The sequence below is a fragment of the Aspergillus japonicus genome, assembly GCF_003184785.1.
Source record: "Aspergillus japonicus CBS 114.51 unplaced genomic scaffold BO86scaffold_31, whole genome shotgun sequence".
Classification (NCBI taxonomy): domain Eukaryota; kingdom Fungi; phylum Ascomycota; class Eurotiomycetes; order Eurotiales; family Aspergillaceae; genus Aspergillus; species Aspergillus japonicus.
This window is the reverse complement of record NW_020291668.1, coordinates 212,921-226,434: the sequence shown is the minus strand read 5'-3', so window position 1 is coordinate 226,434 and position 13,514 is coordinate 212,921. Positions and strand designations below refer to the sequence as shown.

The following is a 13,514-nucleotide window of genomic DNA, read 5'->3' as shown; positions in this document are numbered from 1 at the left end:
AGCGGCACCCACCCGCCTTCTGGCCGCGTTCAAGCCACACGCCGGGAGGTTAGTAGTTGGGTGGGTGACCACCAGCGAATCCCTTCTGTTGTATGTTTTTGCTTTCCCTTCTGGATTGAGTCTTTGAAAGTTAATCCATTCGAGAACATTCACCAGCTAACTGACTTGACACGGAACATGGAACGGAGACAGTTAAATACAAATCTAGCTAATTCTCTAAGCTACGGCTCATAACGGTGTTGATATTAGGGCTAGCCCCCCTCAACACCTTATGGGTTGCCTTCCCAAAGCCGCGCATATCACAGCAGCAAGCATATGACAGAAATCACAACCAACAACAAGCAGCAGAAATATGGAACCAAAGCAAAACATAGGAAAGGAAAAAAGTGAAAATAAACTGAGAAAAAGGAAGAGAAAGAAACTAAACTAATCCGCCGGCATGTTCAATCCCCTCGCGCCACCATCTCCACCTGCCAACACAGCGCCTCGAGTACCGCATCCAGCGTCGCTTGGGTATGCAGCTTGTCGCTGGCCGCCACGGACAGCTCCCAGGCGTCGCGCAACTGGGCGTGGGACAGGCGCAGCGTGAGGCGCGCGTCGCCGGAGGCCCGGTTGGCCGTGATCAAGAATCGCGTGAAGGAGCGGCCCAGGTACAGCGGTTGGTGGAGATCCTCGCGATAGGCCTGTTCGCAGGCGGCGCGCAGGTCGCCTTCGGTGTGGCGCACCTCGATCTCGGGCTCCACATTGTTGAGGACGACTTGGAGCGTTTGCCGGGTCTGGGGATCCACGATGAAGACGGTGCGCAGGATGTCCAGGTGGCGCAACAGCGCCAGACAGCTACGCTGCACGCGGGCCAGGTCCACCCCGCGAGGGAGGTCCATGTAGATGTACTCGACCTCGCCGCGGTGCGCGTCCACCGCCGCCGACACGTAGTGGTTCTGGAGGCCCGTGGTGGGATAGACGTCCGCGATGTGGTGCTGGGGCCACTCGAGGAGTGGCCCGATGCGCGCGGCCAGGTCGTCAGGCAGACGATTGCTCTCCGCGCCACCGCTGCCGCCAGCGGACAGGAGAGAGAAGGGGCGCGGCTCGTGGTAGCTCGTCGCATCGCCCTCGCGAACCAGGAGAGCCAGATCGCACAGCCGGGGCTTGCGGAAGATGTCAGCCGCGGTCAAGGCCAGACCTCCTCGCTCGCCCGCTGGCTCAAGCGGATGGCAGCAATCGAATCCCTGCCGATGCGGCAGAAGTTGGCATCGGCGGCGATGGCATTGGGATCGTCAACCCCCAGGACCGTCGCCCACAGCTGTTGCAGCCGCCGCTCCATCGGGGTGGTTGGGGACTGCCGTTGTTCGTGGGAGGACGGCTGCATCGCGGTCAACTCGCTCAGGGTGTATGACGCCCCGATCCGGGAGAGGCGTCCTCGATCCGTCTTGCCACTCACGGTCATTGGAATCTCGGCGACCGGGATGTATGCATTGGGCAGCATGTATTGCCGTAGCTTGTCCGAGAGATAGTCGTCCAGTCCGCGGGTGTAGCCCGCCACCGCATCGCGAGTCTGGTCCACGGGACCGGTGGCAATCGGCCCTAGCTCCAGGTAGACGACCAGCGTCTTGCTGCTGCCACCGCGCGGAGTGATGACCCCGGCCACGACGGTGAGGTCGTCGGTAACAGGGGAGATGCGCGCGATGCCCTCGCGGACGTGGTACTCGATTTCGCCTAGCTCCACGCGCTGGCCGCGGATCTTGACCTGCGAGTCCTTGCGTCCGATGTAGATGAGTACACCATCGGGGGCATATCGGACCAGGTCACCAGTCCGGTGCAGCCGGCCACCACGGCCTGGGCGTCCCGGGCATCCGGAGAGCAGCCAGCGGGGATCGGTCACAAAGCTCTCGGCCGTGCGCTGCGGAAGACCCAGGTATCCCAGTCCGATGAGGGGCCCTTCCAGCCAGAGCTCGCCAATGCCACCTACCGGGACCAGGTGGTCGGCGTTGTTGGGGTCGACAATCCATGTATTGCAGGCCGACCCCACGCCGAGGGTGGGTTCATACAAGGTGTCCAGTGGGTTCTGGCTCACCGTGACGCAGCCCGGACACTCGGATGGTCCGTAGGTGTTGATGATCTCCTTGGTGTGAGGCGCCCAGCGCGCGATGTCGGCCTGGGAGAGTGGCTCCCCGATCAGGGCAAGGGTATCCAGGTGCGGGACTGCCGCAGGATTGAGCAGACGCGCGACACTGGGCGTCAGCGTAGTATAATTGACCCGCAACTGGGACATGGTCTTCTCAATCTCCTCGCGGCGCTGAAACTCGGACGGGATACAGAGACAGCCGCCGGCCACGAGGGTGCGGAGCAGGTTGGACCAGGCGACATCCCACGCGTAGGAGACGAAGTCGAAGACACGCACGTGAGGCCCAAAAAACAGGGCCTCCTGCTGCTGCACCAGCGCACTGCTGAAGTTGCTGTGCGTGACGATAGCCCCCTCGGTAGTGCCCGTGCTACCCGACGTGAAAGTGATGTATATCCGGTGAGATGGATCGACGGTGGGGAGTGTCGTCGTCGTCGTCGTTGTTGTCGCATCTTGCCCAGGAACCGCCAGCCCAGCGAGCAGTCGTTGGCCGACAGGAATCAGTTGGCAGGTACCAAGCCGGCAGGCCTTTTCGTGGGTGGTCTCCGAGCAGAGGATGATCACGGGCTGGGGTCTGCTCGACGATGGTACGTAATCGCTCCTCCGGCTGATTGGCATCCATCGACACCGACACGCCCCCAGCTTTCATGACAGCAAGGATAGCCACCGGCATCCACCGGGACTTTTCAAAGCAGAGCGGGACCACAGTGTCAGAGGAGAGCCCGCGCGCCAGTAAATGATGGGCGAGGGTGGTGGAGAGCTCGTCCAGCTGACCGTAGGACAAATCGCCATCCCACGCGCAGATTGCGGTCGAATGGGGCTGTTTCTGGACTGTATTGGCAACCAGACTGTGGACCGGAAGGTCGACGGTGGGGGGAACGCAGGCGTTCCAGGCCCAGATCGCCTGCTGGTCGTGGTCCGTGGACAGATCCACCTCGTGGGCCTTCTTGAAGGGAGTCCGGATAATTTCGCGGACTGCTCGCAGGAGCGAGTCCACCACGCCGCTGGCCTGCTCCTCGGACAGCAGGGACGCGTGATAGCTGAACGTGATGGCGGTTTCTTGCTCCCCAAGACCCACGTTGATCATGATACCGTACTAAAGGACAAGTCGCCATGTTAGCGGGGAGGGGAAAAGCGCACCCAGGGAATCCTGTCCCAAACCAAAAGTACCTACCTCAGTTGGATCATGGCCGCCTTGCTCTTCAAGACAAAGACCACGATCTATCCCTGTGTTCCCCTTCTTCAGATCCATGCCTTGTACGGAGATGACGCTGTTGAACAGAGGCTCGGCCGGCCCGTTGCCCAACGAGTTGATAATCTGCGCCAGCGAATAATGCTGGTGCGTGAGACTATCCAGATAGTTCGCCTGGCTCTGCTTCATGGCATCCATGAGGGTCACCGCCTCGCCCAGGCCGACCTGGCTCACCAGCATGTTAATGAACGGGCCGATGATCTGGTCCGCGTGGTCGACCGGCACGTCACGCCCGGAGAGCAGATAGCCGAAACACAGCGTCTCGGAGCCCACAAAGCACCGCAGGATCAGGGCCCATGCGAGGTGGAAGACGTTGAAGGCGGTCAACTCGTGCGTCTTGAGGAAGGCTTGCAGGCTGGCGTGGGTTTCTTGCTCCAGCGTATGGCTTAGGGAGCCTCTGGGGTGATTCTGCACCGTGGCATCCTGGGAGTCGGTTGCTGCTGCTGGTGCCAGAGTGGGGAAGATGCAGGCGTAAGCACCTTCGAGATATGTCTGCCAGTACTCCATCCCGACCTCGGCGGGGATGGCGTGGATGTGCCGGATTACTTGAATCTATAGGAATGTGATGTTGTGCAAGATACAGTTCTGAGGTAGAATGATAAGAGATCATATCCTAGAGTCGTCAACATATATCATATGTGATACGCTATGGCGTGGAGGTTACTTTCATGATGGTCAAATTATGTTTACAATTCATCAATTTGGGATCGTAAGTACACCTTTTCCTCTGCAGCCCAAAAAGCCAGTGCCAGTGCAGTGGATAAGTGGTGTCGGCCATTTTCAAAACATGTACTCCTCTATTCAACAACTGCTCTCGCTATCTGCAGCAACAAACCGGGACAATGATATACAGCGCAGATATATATACTTGATCACTACTGTGGATCAAAGTTAACAAGTTCAAAGTAATTCAGCTCTTCTACAGTACTAAGAATCATGATTATCGATGTATTCTCACTGGAATTGCCAGTACGAAACAGTCCTTCCAACAAGAGTTAAATGAGATACGACTGAGACAAGAGGATGACAATCGAAAGGTCAAAGATCTGGATGCTGCGTGCTGCGAGACTTCAGAGATGGATTATATACATGGATAGGACTCAGATTCTCAGTGCTAGCAGGCAGGCATACTTCACTTCTCCCAGTAGAGGTACAGAGGCCATGCTATCGGAGAGCAACTAGATAAGAACCACCGAGGTGGGCGGTGGACGGCCTGACCGGCAAGGCCTCAGGGCCGCCGACAATACTGAAACGGACACACTCAACTACACCAGTCCCCTCAGTAGACCCTTCTTAATAAATCCCGGGCAAGATCCTCCATCGCACCGTCCGCTTGTACGTCTGCCAATCCTCGCCATACTTCTTCGCGCACATGGCATCATCTCGGCGTTCGCGATGGACGAGCAAGACGCCAAAGTACAGCACATAGAAGTAGGTGAAGATCATCCCCCACCCGGCGGCCGGGCCTTGGATTGCGACGCGCCCGTCCAGCATCGTGCGCGACGGCGATCCGGCGAGATCGCCCGCGGAGGCCAACGCAGCCCCCGCCGGGAGCATCGTATACCCTGCCACCCCGGTGGGCAGACTAAAGGGCCACGCCTGCAACCAGTCGCCGAAGTAGTTGATATGCCGGGAGAGACCCCACCACCCGGCGGTGAGGAGGCGGGTGCCGCGCTGGGTGGTGATGGAAGAGAGATCGCGCACGGCGGGATGTGAGGGCTGGGTGCGGAACAGGTGTTTCTGGTTGTTCGCCGCTTTGAAGATGTAGATCCCGCATACGAAGACCGCGGCAATCGCGAGGATGCGAGGCGCGCCGAGGTGCACGGGAAAGGCCGCGAGATAGCGAGCTTGCGTCGAGTAGAGAAAGGGGACCCAGACTAGGTCGCCGAAGGTAAGCATGAAGCCCATCCCGTCGGTCGTGATGTCCATCATTGTCAGGATGGATGACTCGTTAAACTGACTGCTGAGGACGTAGTATGCCTGCACGGCGGTCGTGAAGACAATGCTGTCGGAGATGTATCCATAGTTGCGGTACTGCTGGGCGATGAATGCCAGGTCAAGCAGGATCCACCCAGTCAGACCGGGCCAAACTTCACACCAGGTCTTGATGTCGATCTCTCCAAATAGAGGCAGGGTAGCGCGGGGATTGAGCTCCCGGCCGATGTAGAAATCATAGATGAGATTGCCTGTCATGCCACCGGCAGCTAGCTCCCGAAGGTCGCGGTTGGGATATTCGGTGTCGACGGTGAAACTGTTGAGATAGAGAAAAGTCGATAGGGCGTATGAAAGGAGGATGTTGGCCGTCAGAAGTTGCACGTAGTTGTCGGTGATAAAAGTCCAGACGGGGAACTCAGCCCCCTGGAGGAACGTGCCTGCGGCGCAGATGGAGAGAGTAACCACACTCGCCGAGAACGCTGTGGCGACCGTTAGCCTGACTTGATCCTGGAGGTCTGGGAGGAGTCGATACCATTGAATCGATACTGAAGGGGGCGATCATGATGCACCAATTTGGTTCCATGAACTTCTTTGGCGGGAAGAATCTTCCAAAGGAACAGACCGAAGACATAGTAGGCAACAGTGACAAGCGTCACTTTCCAGGAGAGGAAATTGGACAGACTGGTATTCTGTAGATTGTTGTCTGCTTTCAGCTTCTCCCAGGTAAAGTCGCGAGGCTGCAGAAGAGTTGGCACAGGGCAGCCCGCCACGTCGTTGCAAGCGGATGCGAACGCGTAGAGCAGGACGGGCAGGCCAAAGGTGATGGCTGCGGCACCCAGACAGTTGGATAAAAGCGTAAGCAGAGGTCAAGGAAGCCGGAGCCCGTTGCTTACGGTCCGCCGAACTCGTATTCGACCATTCTTTTCGCTGTGATGCTCCGCCGTGGGGTTACAATAATGGGGACAGTGGATGGGAGAGGAAGAGATGCGCGATGCGCGACTTCAGGGGCTGTTTTTATGTCCGCTAATCTGCTTAGTCACTAGCACCGCTGGTGTAAAAGAGTAAGTATATACCTAGCTCGCATACGATTGACCACAAATAGAATCCTGAAAAACTCCACCGCAGATAAGATATACTCCGTACAGTCTTGAAACACTCATAGTAGTACTCCTAGGCGTGGTCGCATGCAGCTCAAGTTCACGGTTGAAGATAACGGTACGGTACGTATAAGTAAGTGGAAAGGCCGGCCCGGGCCGCTATAACGGATACATCCTGTCGCCTCGAGGACCAACATGTATAACGCCTCGACACCAAGTACGGTTCAGTGCTATAAAATTGCAGAATGGCTGTCATTCAACGCAGAGGGGATGACTACTAGGTAACTAATACCCAACCAGACCGCCTACCAAACCGAGCCCGCAAGTTACGCCTCCCGTGACAATACTCTTTTCCATGATCACCCGATATTTGCCATAATCATGCCTATATCCTCACGCACGTTGAAAGGGATCCGGAGAATCTCGCCAGTCCTATCGCAAGAGACCACCCTATCATCCGGCATAGTTGACCAAGTGTGCTTACAGAACAATGTGTGAAGGAAGAGGAGTTCACTAGGCCATACGGTCGAATGCCCCATCAACTTTTCCCCCGAAGAGATTCGCAAACATCATGAGGATAGTGAGGGCTGGAATGAAATACAAGACGTTCTGGGACGCTGTATCAGGAATCATGAGCCGGGATGGCTGGACCTCACATGCCACATACGACCAGGCGATTGCCATTTGTTCTCAGATCCAAGCAGAAACAGCCCCTCACGCAAGTCACAATGTCTCATAACTTCCTAGGTGTTCAATTCTGATTACTCAGACAGCTCTGGCAAGCATCGAAATATAAGATCATCGGCCTGTGATAGCTCGAGAAAGTGGACACCGCTTTCAGCCGGCGTGGCGATGAGGAGTTAACCAAGCGGAGGATGAGCCTGCTGGATGAGTTCTGATAGATGCGCCCACAAGGGAAGGTCACAATGTCACCAAGTTGGAAGCCTCAGGCAGCAAATATCACGCTAGAGGGTGTGCTGAATTATGGTTATTTTTGTCAGTCACCTGCTGCCGAAAACAGCTGCTAGTTACTAGATGTAACACCGAGGTCTTTCCCTAGAGGACCTCTAGTGGACCGGAGCATTTCCCGGCTCATGGGAGTAAAGGTAGAGTAAGGTATGAAATATCATTTGGTGCAAACACACATACCCGCCAGTTTCCGGATTCCCCGGTTTTCCTTTCATGGATATCATAACGCCATTGGGAAGACATCCACCCAGGGATCAACCATCGCCTACCCACTAAGGCCACTGCACGAACAAGCGATTGCCACCCAGGCCGTAGAACAAACCGGAATTTGAATAGGGAATTTACCCAGCCAGGTCCGAGTAGCTGCTTCTTACCTTCGAACTCCCCCGCAAAGGAAGCCACATCAATCCACCTGCTTCTCACACCCGATCCGACTCAGCAACTCCTTCCGATCGAAGCTGACGCCGGACGAGCTCGCCGTCCGTCGGGTCCCGGCCGCCCGGCGCTTCCACCCCGGGGACGGGCATGGGGATAGCTCTACCATCACTTCTTCTTCCTCTTCCCCCCCCCCCTCGTCATCACTCCGAATATCATCCGCCCCAATCCCCTGCACCACCCGCACCGCCACCTTGACGATCAACACGAACCACAGCACCGTCAGCAGCTGCAGGAACCCCAGGGCCCCCAGAAACCCCCACCGGATGCCGTCGCTGTAGCAGATGGGGCCTGTGGGATCATAGAATGGGGTCCACAGGTGCGACCAGCCGTGTGGGGGGAGAGGCGTCGGCCCACGGAGCGCGTCCTGGACGCTCCCGGCAGAAACATAGTAGCACCCCTCCGCGATCGTCTCGGGCATGTACTTCCAGATCCCCCACATGGTGAGCAGGTAGCAGACGTGGCGGGCGAGGAACCACGCGAGCATAAAGAGGCCGAAGAGGATGTCGCGGGCGGTGGTGTAGCCGAGGTATTTGAGGCATTTGGCGAGCTGTTTGAAAGGATGAGTGGTCTGCCTCTCTCGCTGCGTGGAGAAAGGGAAAGCGGATGAAAAAAACTCACCGGGAAAAAAATATCCACCACATCCATCAGGATGAGCACCAGGTTGGCCACCCGCGTGAGATGCAACGCATAGGCGGTGGAAATCAGCACGACCGTCACCAGGTGGTGGGCGAGCATCTGCCAGTGGTCCTTGCGGCGGGCCTCGATGTTGAGGACGAGGATCTGCTGCAGCCAGAACGCCCATTGGCCCAGGATGTAGACCTTGGTGAGGCCGGGGAGGTCGCGCGTCGGCCAGTCGGTGAACATCTCCCGGAGGTTGAGGCAGTACTTGGAGGTGCCGTAGATGTACTAGTGTTTGCAATTAGGCCAGATTCGGTGCGTCTTCTTTGTTGGGGGGGGGCGAGAATTTCCCAGCGGCATTCAAGCCCGGAAATATATCACACGTACCAGACCAAGTGTCCAGAAGACCGAGTAATAGCACAGCAGCCACGCCTGCTCGGAATATCGCGTGATATCTTTCTTCTTGGAGATGCCCCAGCGGGTAGCTAGCGGTGCGAGGATATACTTCATAATCCCCGCGCGCAGGCCCGTGTAGAGCACGACGCAGAACCCCAGGAAGTAAAAGTCCCCATCGCCGATAGCATATCGTCCCGTGTTCGGGTTGTAGTGAGATGGCGAGAAGAATTTGGAAGTGTGTTGGCGCGCGCGGGGGACGAACAGGTGGGTGAGGATGAGGAGGGCGATGAGGTTGAGGGGGATTTCTGAGGGGCCGGTTAGAGACTTCATGGGGCGCAGATGAACACCACCCACCAATTTGATGATCGAGCAGCCAGTCGGCTACGTTCTTGGGGCGCCGGGGGGAGTTCCGCTTGAGTAACCGTGTGTCGAGGTTGTCCCTGCACAGTGATTGCGGGGGAAGTGTGGAGGGCTTCGACAATGGTGTAGCTTGGGGGGAGGCTCCAGGCGCGTGCTCCAGAGCGTCTGGGGCGGGGTGGGACTCGCTCATGACGAAGTCCAGCTGCAGCTGATGCAGCTCGAATGGGAGGTGTGTGCTGACCACTGCAGAGGTGTGGGTAGATCGAGTACAGTACAGGGACGATGGTATGAGTTGGTGTTGATGTTTGGCCGCCCTTGATAAGGTGGGCTGATCGATGTGTCCGGATAGAGAAAATGTAAATAGATCCGCCTGTCAATGAGATCCGCGTTCACTCATGCATCGATTCATTCATCCCTACCGCCACCTATCACGTGATATTCCTTTGTTGTTGTTATTGTTGTTGTTATTGCTGCTGCTGTTGTTGCTATGCGGCGTGGTCTGGACCCGCCCAGAGGGGGAAAGGATCAATAGAAACCCCGGACCCACCGGATTAAGCGTATCCCGTGACCCACATGGTTGTCGATCACGCCGGATGCAGTGGGTCATTCTGTACTGTGTATGCATTTAGTGATACTTAATCTGATGCCAGTGATCAGATCTACTTACTCTCAACTGACGCCTACCTAGCAACCCAGCCAGTCACCTCCACACTCTACATGGATCCCTCCCCTTCACTGCTGGCTTGCATCCTCTACATCGACATCTGGACGGGAACCATCATGGCATTAACGATCGTCATCGCCGTGATCTCCATATATCAAGTCCAACCCTCCGGGCCGGCATACTGTATGTCCTGGATTCCTTGCATAGTCCCACCTGCCACCAACCCAGCCCATCCCAGCGTACACATACATACATACGCTATACCTCTATCGCTGTTCAGATCCCCCAGACTAATTCGTATGGCCCACCACAGCTACCCCAAAACCAACTCGCGCATCCCATTCCCCATCGGGAGCACACAAGCCAGAACGCTCAGCAAGGCAACTCTCCATCCTTGACCTCGAAGTCCGCTGAGCAGGCTTTGTTGAGAAATCCCTGCCATGTTCCGCATTGTACCACACTGGCTTTCCATCCGGTTTCTGTGAATACGCGACCACCGGGGGGGGGGGGGGGGCAGATACAGCGGCTAACAGCAACATCCTGACGGGTTTTGATCGCTTTTTGGACATTATCTATGCTATCGAATGACGATATATAGGGATGGAGAGACGGACACTCGTCCCAGGTACTTTGAGGGGAACAGGCCGGGACAATCCGCCCGACACAGCCGCGCCTTGAGGGCATGCCGATGCCAGTCCTTCCGGGGAGAGAGTGATGGATTAGTGGCCTGAGAATGGCCAGAAGCAGCTGGGACTTGCTACTGCTACTTCCCCCAGCATTATCACCCTAGAACTTTGTTTGGATCGGAACCTGCATGTTGGGGTAAAAGACTTGGCTTTCTTGTATGTATATATATATATCATGCTCAAGCGGATCCGTTCCTGAGTATAAATGAGATAGTCATTTCGGTGTAGACGTCGCTGTCAGAGATCTAGTGATTGAGCGATTCAGTTGATGGGAAATGTTGTCGCATTACCAGTCTAGATCAATCTGCATGCCGAGCTGTTCTCCGCTGCCAACCACATTCCAAATCTATAAGTCTGCAGGATGCTCATGTGGAATTCGCCCGCTTTGGCTCCCGCGTCCAGCGGAATACTACATAGCCAGCGCCCCGGTGCTAATCAAGTACAGTATACCAAAAGGAGGAGAAAAGAAAAGAAAAAAAAAAAGAAAACAAAAAATGAAACAAGTTACTCTCTATAACACATCATCAACGAACTCTGTCAGAAGGAACAGCGAGAAAACGAGAAGAAAGAAAGAACACAAGCCCTGTGGCCGGAGCAACCCTGATAAGAATACCCCGAAAGATCACCCTGGTAAGCTCACCCCGGCAAACACACTCAACCAAGCTGCACCTTACACCCCTCAGCACTGGAAACGACCAGCGTAAGCGTCCGCGTTTCCTGGCCGGGCGTCACATCCGCCGCATCGGGTGCCTTGCGAAGTTTTGGAAACGCCTGGATCAGTCGGATCAGCCCGAAAGACGCCTCGGTGAGAGCAAAGTCTTCTATCGGTCGCAATTGATCAATCAGCAACGGTAAGAGTGCAATCTAGTCAGGGGACGCTCACTTCCCAGGCATATCCTCGGTCTACCATGGAACGGCATAAAGGCGAACCCGAGGTTCTTCAGCTGGGGCCCCGCCCACCGCTCGGGCCGGAACGCCTCCGCGTCGGGCCCGTAGATCGCCTGGCTGCGGTGCATGTGGTAGGCTGAGAAGCCTACGCCAGTGCCCTTGGGGATGAGCAGGGGCGCGTCGCCGCTGGGCCCGCCGCCGCGGGGAAGGTAGGTAGTGCGTCGGGCGAGGCGCACGTTCACCGGGATTTGAGTGTACAGGCGGTTTGCTTTAGCAGACCAGGGATTAGCTTTATTGATGAGGGTGATGGGGAGAGGGGGAGAGAAAAGAAGGGAAGGGTGGAATACACACTTTCGTTGAGGACGTATCGAAGGTATGGCATCTTGTTGATTTGTGCTCGCGTCAACTGCTTTTCACTCTTGGTGATCGAATGGATTTCCTGGCGGAGACGCTCGAGAGATGCTGGATGGCGGACTAGCTGATAATTTTGAGTGTAGACTGGTGAGTGAGACGATCCTTTCGAAGACGAGCAGATCAGGGGAAGGGGAAAGCGTCGTCCTCTTACCATGCCCACGACATCAGACAAGCCGTCGTATCTCTCCCCGCGATCAACACATTCAGGAGCTGATCCCGCACTAGCTCGGGGCTCCGGAGCTCCTTCAGGAGATCGAGGATGAATGGATGGCGCGTGGCCGCACTCTCCTCTCCGTTCGCTCGCATATCGTCCAGCGCATGGTTCACGTAGTGGGTGGCATATTGGCGGATCACCCCACAGGCGTCCCGGTAGGCGCGGGGATTGTACGCCCAGCACCAGTCCGCCAGCCGCATCCGCATGGCCGAGATCAGCGAGGTGTAGTCGAAGGCGTGGGCAAACCGGGCGTGATCGCTCGGTTCCAGACCGCCGACGGACTCCTCCCCGAAAATGAGCAAGATGGTGGTGGCCAAGGTGAATTGGAAAAAGGCCGGCTGCAGGTCGACGATGTCCCCGGGACACGACCGCAGGGTGGTGAGGAGGTCGTCGATCGGACGGTCGAAGATCTCGGTGTCTTGATTTTGGATGCGGGCGAACTGTCGCCGGAGAAGCTGGCGCGAATGCTTCCAGGAGAGCCCGTCTTGGGTGAATATTCCCGTGCCGATCATGGGCAGCAGTGCATCGCGGCTGTTTCCGAGCTCCCAGTCTAGGAAGAATTTGGCATTGGTGAGTTTGTGACCCTGGTATGAGTGAGCTTCGCCTACCATCAAAACGCGTCTGCAACATGAACTCCAGGTTCTTGGGATCCATCGTAAAGTAGCCCACCCGACCCAGCAGCCGGATCTCGAAAGTCTGGCCGACCCGGAATCGCTGGAAATAGTCCGCCTGGTAGGCCAGTAGCTGCCCACGCGCGAGAGCATCATATTGACTCTTGAAAACATCGAGGCCCAGGGGCCACTTGTAGGGCAATTTCCGCTGGATGGGCTGGCATCCATGCTGTTGACCAAAGAGCTCATCGGCCTAGAGAGAAGTTCGTGTGAGCTCGAGGGGCGTTGGTGGGAAGCTGAATAGAAGGCCGGTAACGTACTGCATTCTGGCGACGTCTTTTCAAGTAGATAAAAATCCACCAGGGCAGGGAGAGGGTAAGAACAAGGTGCCATAGCCTCAGATCAACGAAGTCCCATTTAATCGTGTCCATAGCGATGACTTCGAAGCGAGACGGCGTATGTACGAGGGGGAAAGCTTTCCGTCAGAGAGTAGCAGCTGAAGCTGCTCGAAGAAGACGGGGGGCATAGAGATATCAAAGAGACAGAGCTTACATCGCTTGGAGCTCTAAACAAAGAAGGCTCGTGTTTTGATTCCATGCGACTCGCTGTTCCTCAGAAACATGGGTCCTTAAAGCCAAAGGTCGGGCTGTCGACTCATATCCCGTGGCTACTCAGCTATTTGCTGGTACTCGGAAACATCCGCACTGTAACCTTGGGTCAGGCAATTTACCCTTTGTAGGGTTTCTCCTTCCTTTCTCCTCATGAATTATCATGAGAGACTCTAAGGGGGAGGGGGTCGAATCACTCATTCTCCCCCCTAATCGACTACCTGAAAGCCATGATGATACGAATA

The 13,514-nt window shown here is 56.2% G+C and overlaps 6 protein-coding genes across 6 annotated transcripts; 2 read left to right on the top strand and 4 right to left on the bottom strand.

The window, feature by feature from the left end:
- Nucleotides 1-59: 59 nt before the first annotated feature.
- BO86DRAFT_456933 (acetyl-CoA synthetase-like protein) lies at nucleotides 60-4,041 on the bottom strand (the record flags this gene model as incomplete). The annotated part of the gene is made up of 5 exons (XM_025677190.1): nucleotides 60-1,145; nucleotides 1,181-2,693; nucleotides 2,752-3,215; nucleotides 3,294-3,923; nucleotides 4,036-4,041. The coding sequence occupies 5 exons, from the start codon at nucleotides 4,039-4,041 to the stop codon at nucleotides 444-446; spliced, it is 3,315 nt and encodes a 1,104-aa protein (XP_025526754.1). The 3' UTR covers nucleotides 60-443.
- Nucleotides 4,042-4,664: 623 nt separating this feature from the next.
- Nucleotides 4,665-6,867, bottom strand: BO86DRAFT_419771 (ERG4/ERG24 ergosterol biosynthesis protein; the record flags this gene model as incomplete). The annotated part of the gene is made up of 3 exons (XM_025675148.1): nucleotides 4,665-5,785; nucleotides 5,839-6,132; nucleotides 6,801-6,867. 3 exons carry the CDS (start codon nucleotides 6,865-6,867, stop codon nucleotides 4,665-4,667), a joined length of 1,482 nt encoding a protein of 493 aa, XP_025526753.1.
- Nucleotides 6,792-7,351, top strand: BO86DRAFT_390027 (uncharacterized protein). Its single transcript, XM_025672287.1, has one exon. It carries the CDS (start codon nucleotides 6,975-6,977, stop codon nucleotides 7,140-7,142), a length of 168 nt encoding a protein of 55 aa, XP_025526752.1. The 5' UTR covers nucleotides 6,792-6,974; the 3' UTR covers nucleotides 7,143-7,351.
- Nucleotides 7,352-7,775: 424 nt separating this feature from the next.
- On the bottom strand, nucleotides 7,776-9,374 carry BO86DRAFT_315375 (putative longevity-assurance protein; the record flags this gene model as incomplete). The annotated part of the gene is made up of 4 exons (XM_025668090.1): nucleotides 7,776-8,357; nucleotides 8,429-8,716; nucleotides 8,816-9,129; nucleotides 9,179-9,374. The coding sequence occupies 4 exons, from the start codon at nucleotides 9,372-9,374 to the stop codon at nucleotides 7,776-7,778; spliced, it is 1,380 nt and encodes a 459-aa protein (XP_025526751.1).
- Nucleotides 9,375-9,477: 103 nt separating this feature from the next.
- On the top strand, nucleotides 9,478-10,162 carry BO86DRAFT_120933 (uncharacterized protein). The gene is made up of 3 exons (XM_025666012.1): nucleotides 9,478-9,801; nucleotides 9,873-10,031; nucleotide 10,162. The coding sequence occupies exons 1-2, from the start codon at nucleotides 9,580-9,582 to the stop codon at nucleotides 9,972-9,974; spliced, it is 324 nt and encodes a 107-aa protein (XP_025526750.1). The 5' UTR covers nucleotides 9,478-9,579; the 3' UTR covers nucleotides 9,975-10,031; nucleotide 10,162.
- A 1,026-nt stretch (nucleotides 10,163-11,188) lies between these two features.
- On the bottom strand, nucleotides 11,189-13,092 carry BO86DRAFT_419769 (n-alkane-inducible cytochrome P450; the record flags this gene model as incomplete). Its single annotated transcript, XM_025675147.1, has 6 exons — nucleotides 11,189-11,355; nucleotides 11,418-11,690; nucleotides 11,774-11,896; nucleotides 12,007-12,600; nucleotides 12,659-12,914; nucleotides 12,982-13,092. 6 exons carry the CDS (start codon nucleotides 13,090-13,092, stop codon nucleotides 11,189-11,191), a joined length of 1,524 nt encoding a protein of 507 aa, XP_025526749.1.
- Nucleotides 13,093-13,514: the final 422 nt, after the last annotated feature.

Coding starts and splice junctions, on each gene's coding strand:
- BO86DRAFT_120933 (XM_025666012.1), top strand. CDS start 9,580: ATGCATCGATTCATTCATCCCTACCGCCACCTATCACGTGATATTCCT. Junction 9,802..9,872: donor AGTGGGTCATTCTGTACTGT/GTATGCATTTAG, acceptor ACGCCTACCTAG/CAACCCAGCCAGTCACCTCC.
- BO86DRAFT_390027 (XM_025672287.1), top strand. CDS start 6,975: ATGAGGATAGTGAGGGCTGGAATGAAATACAAGACGTTCTGGGACGCT.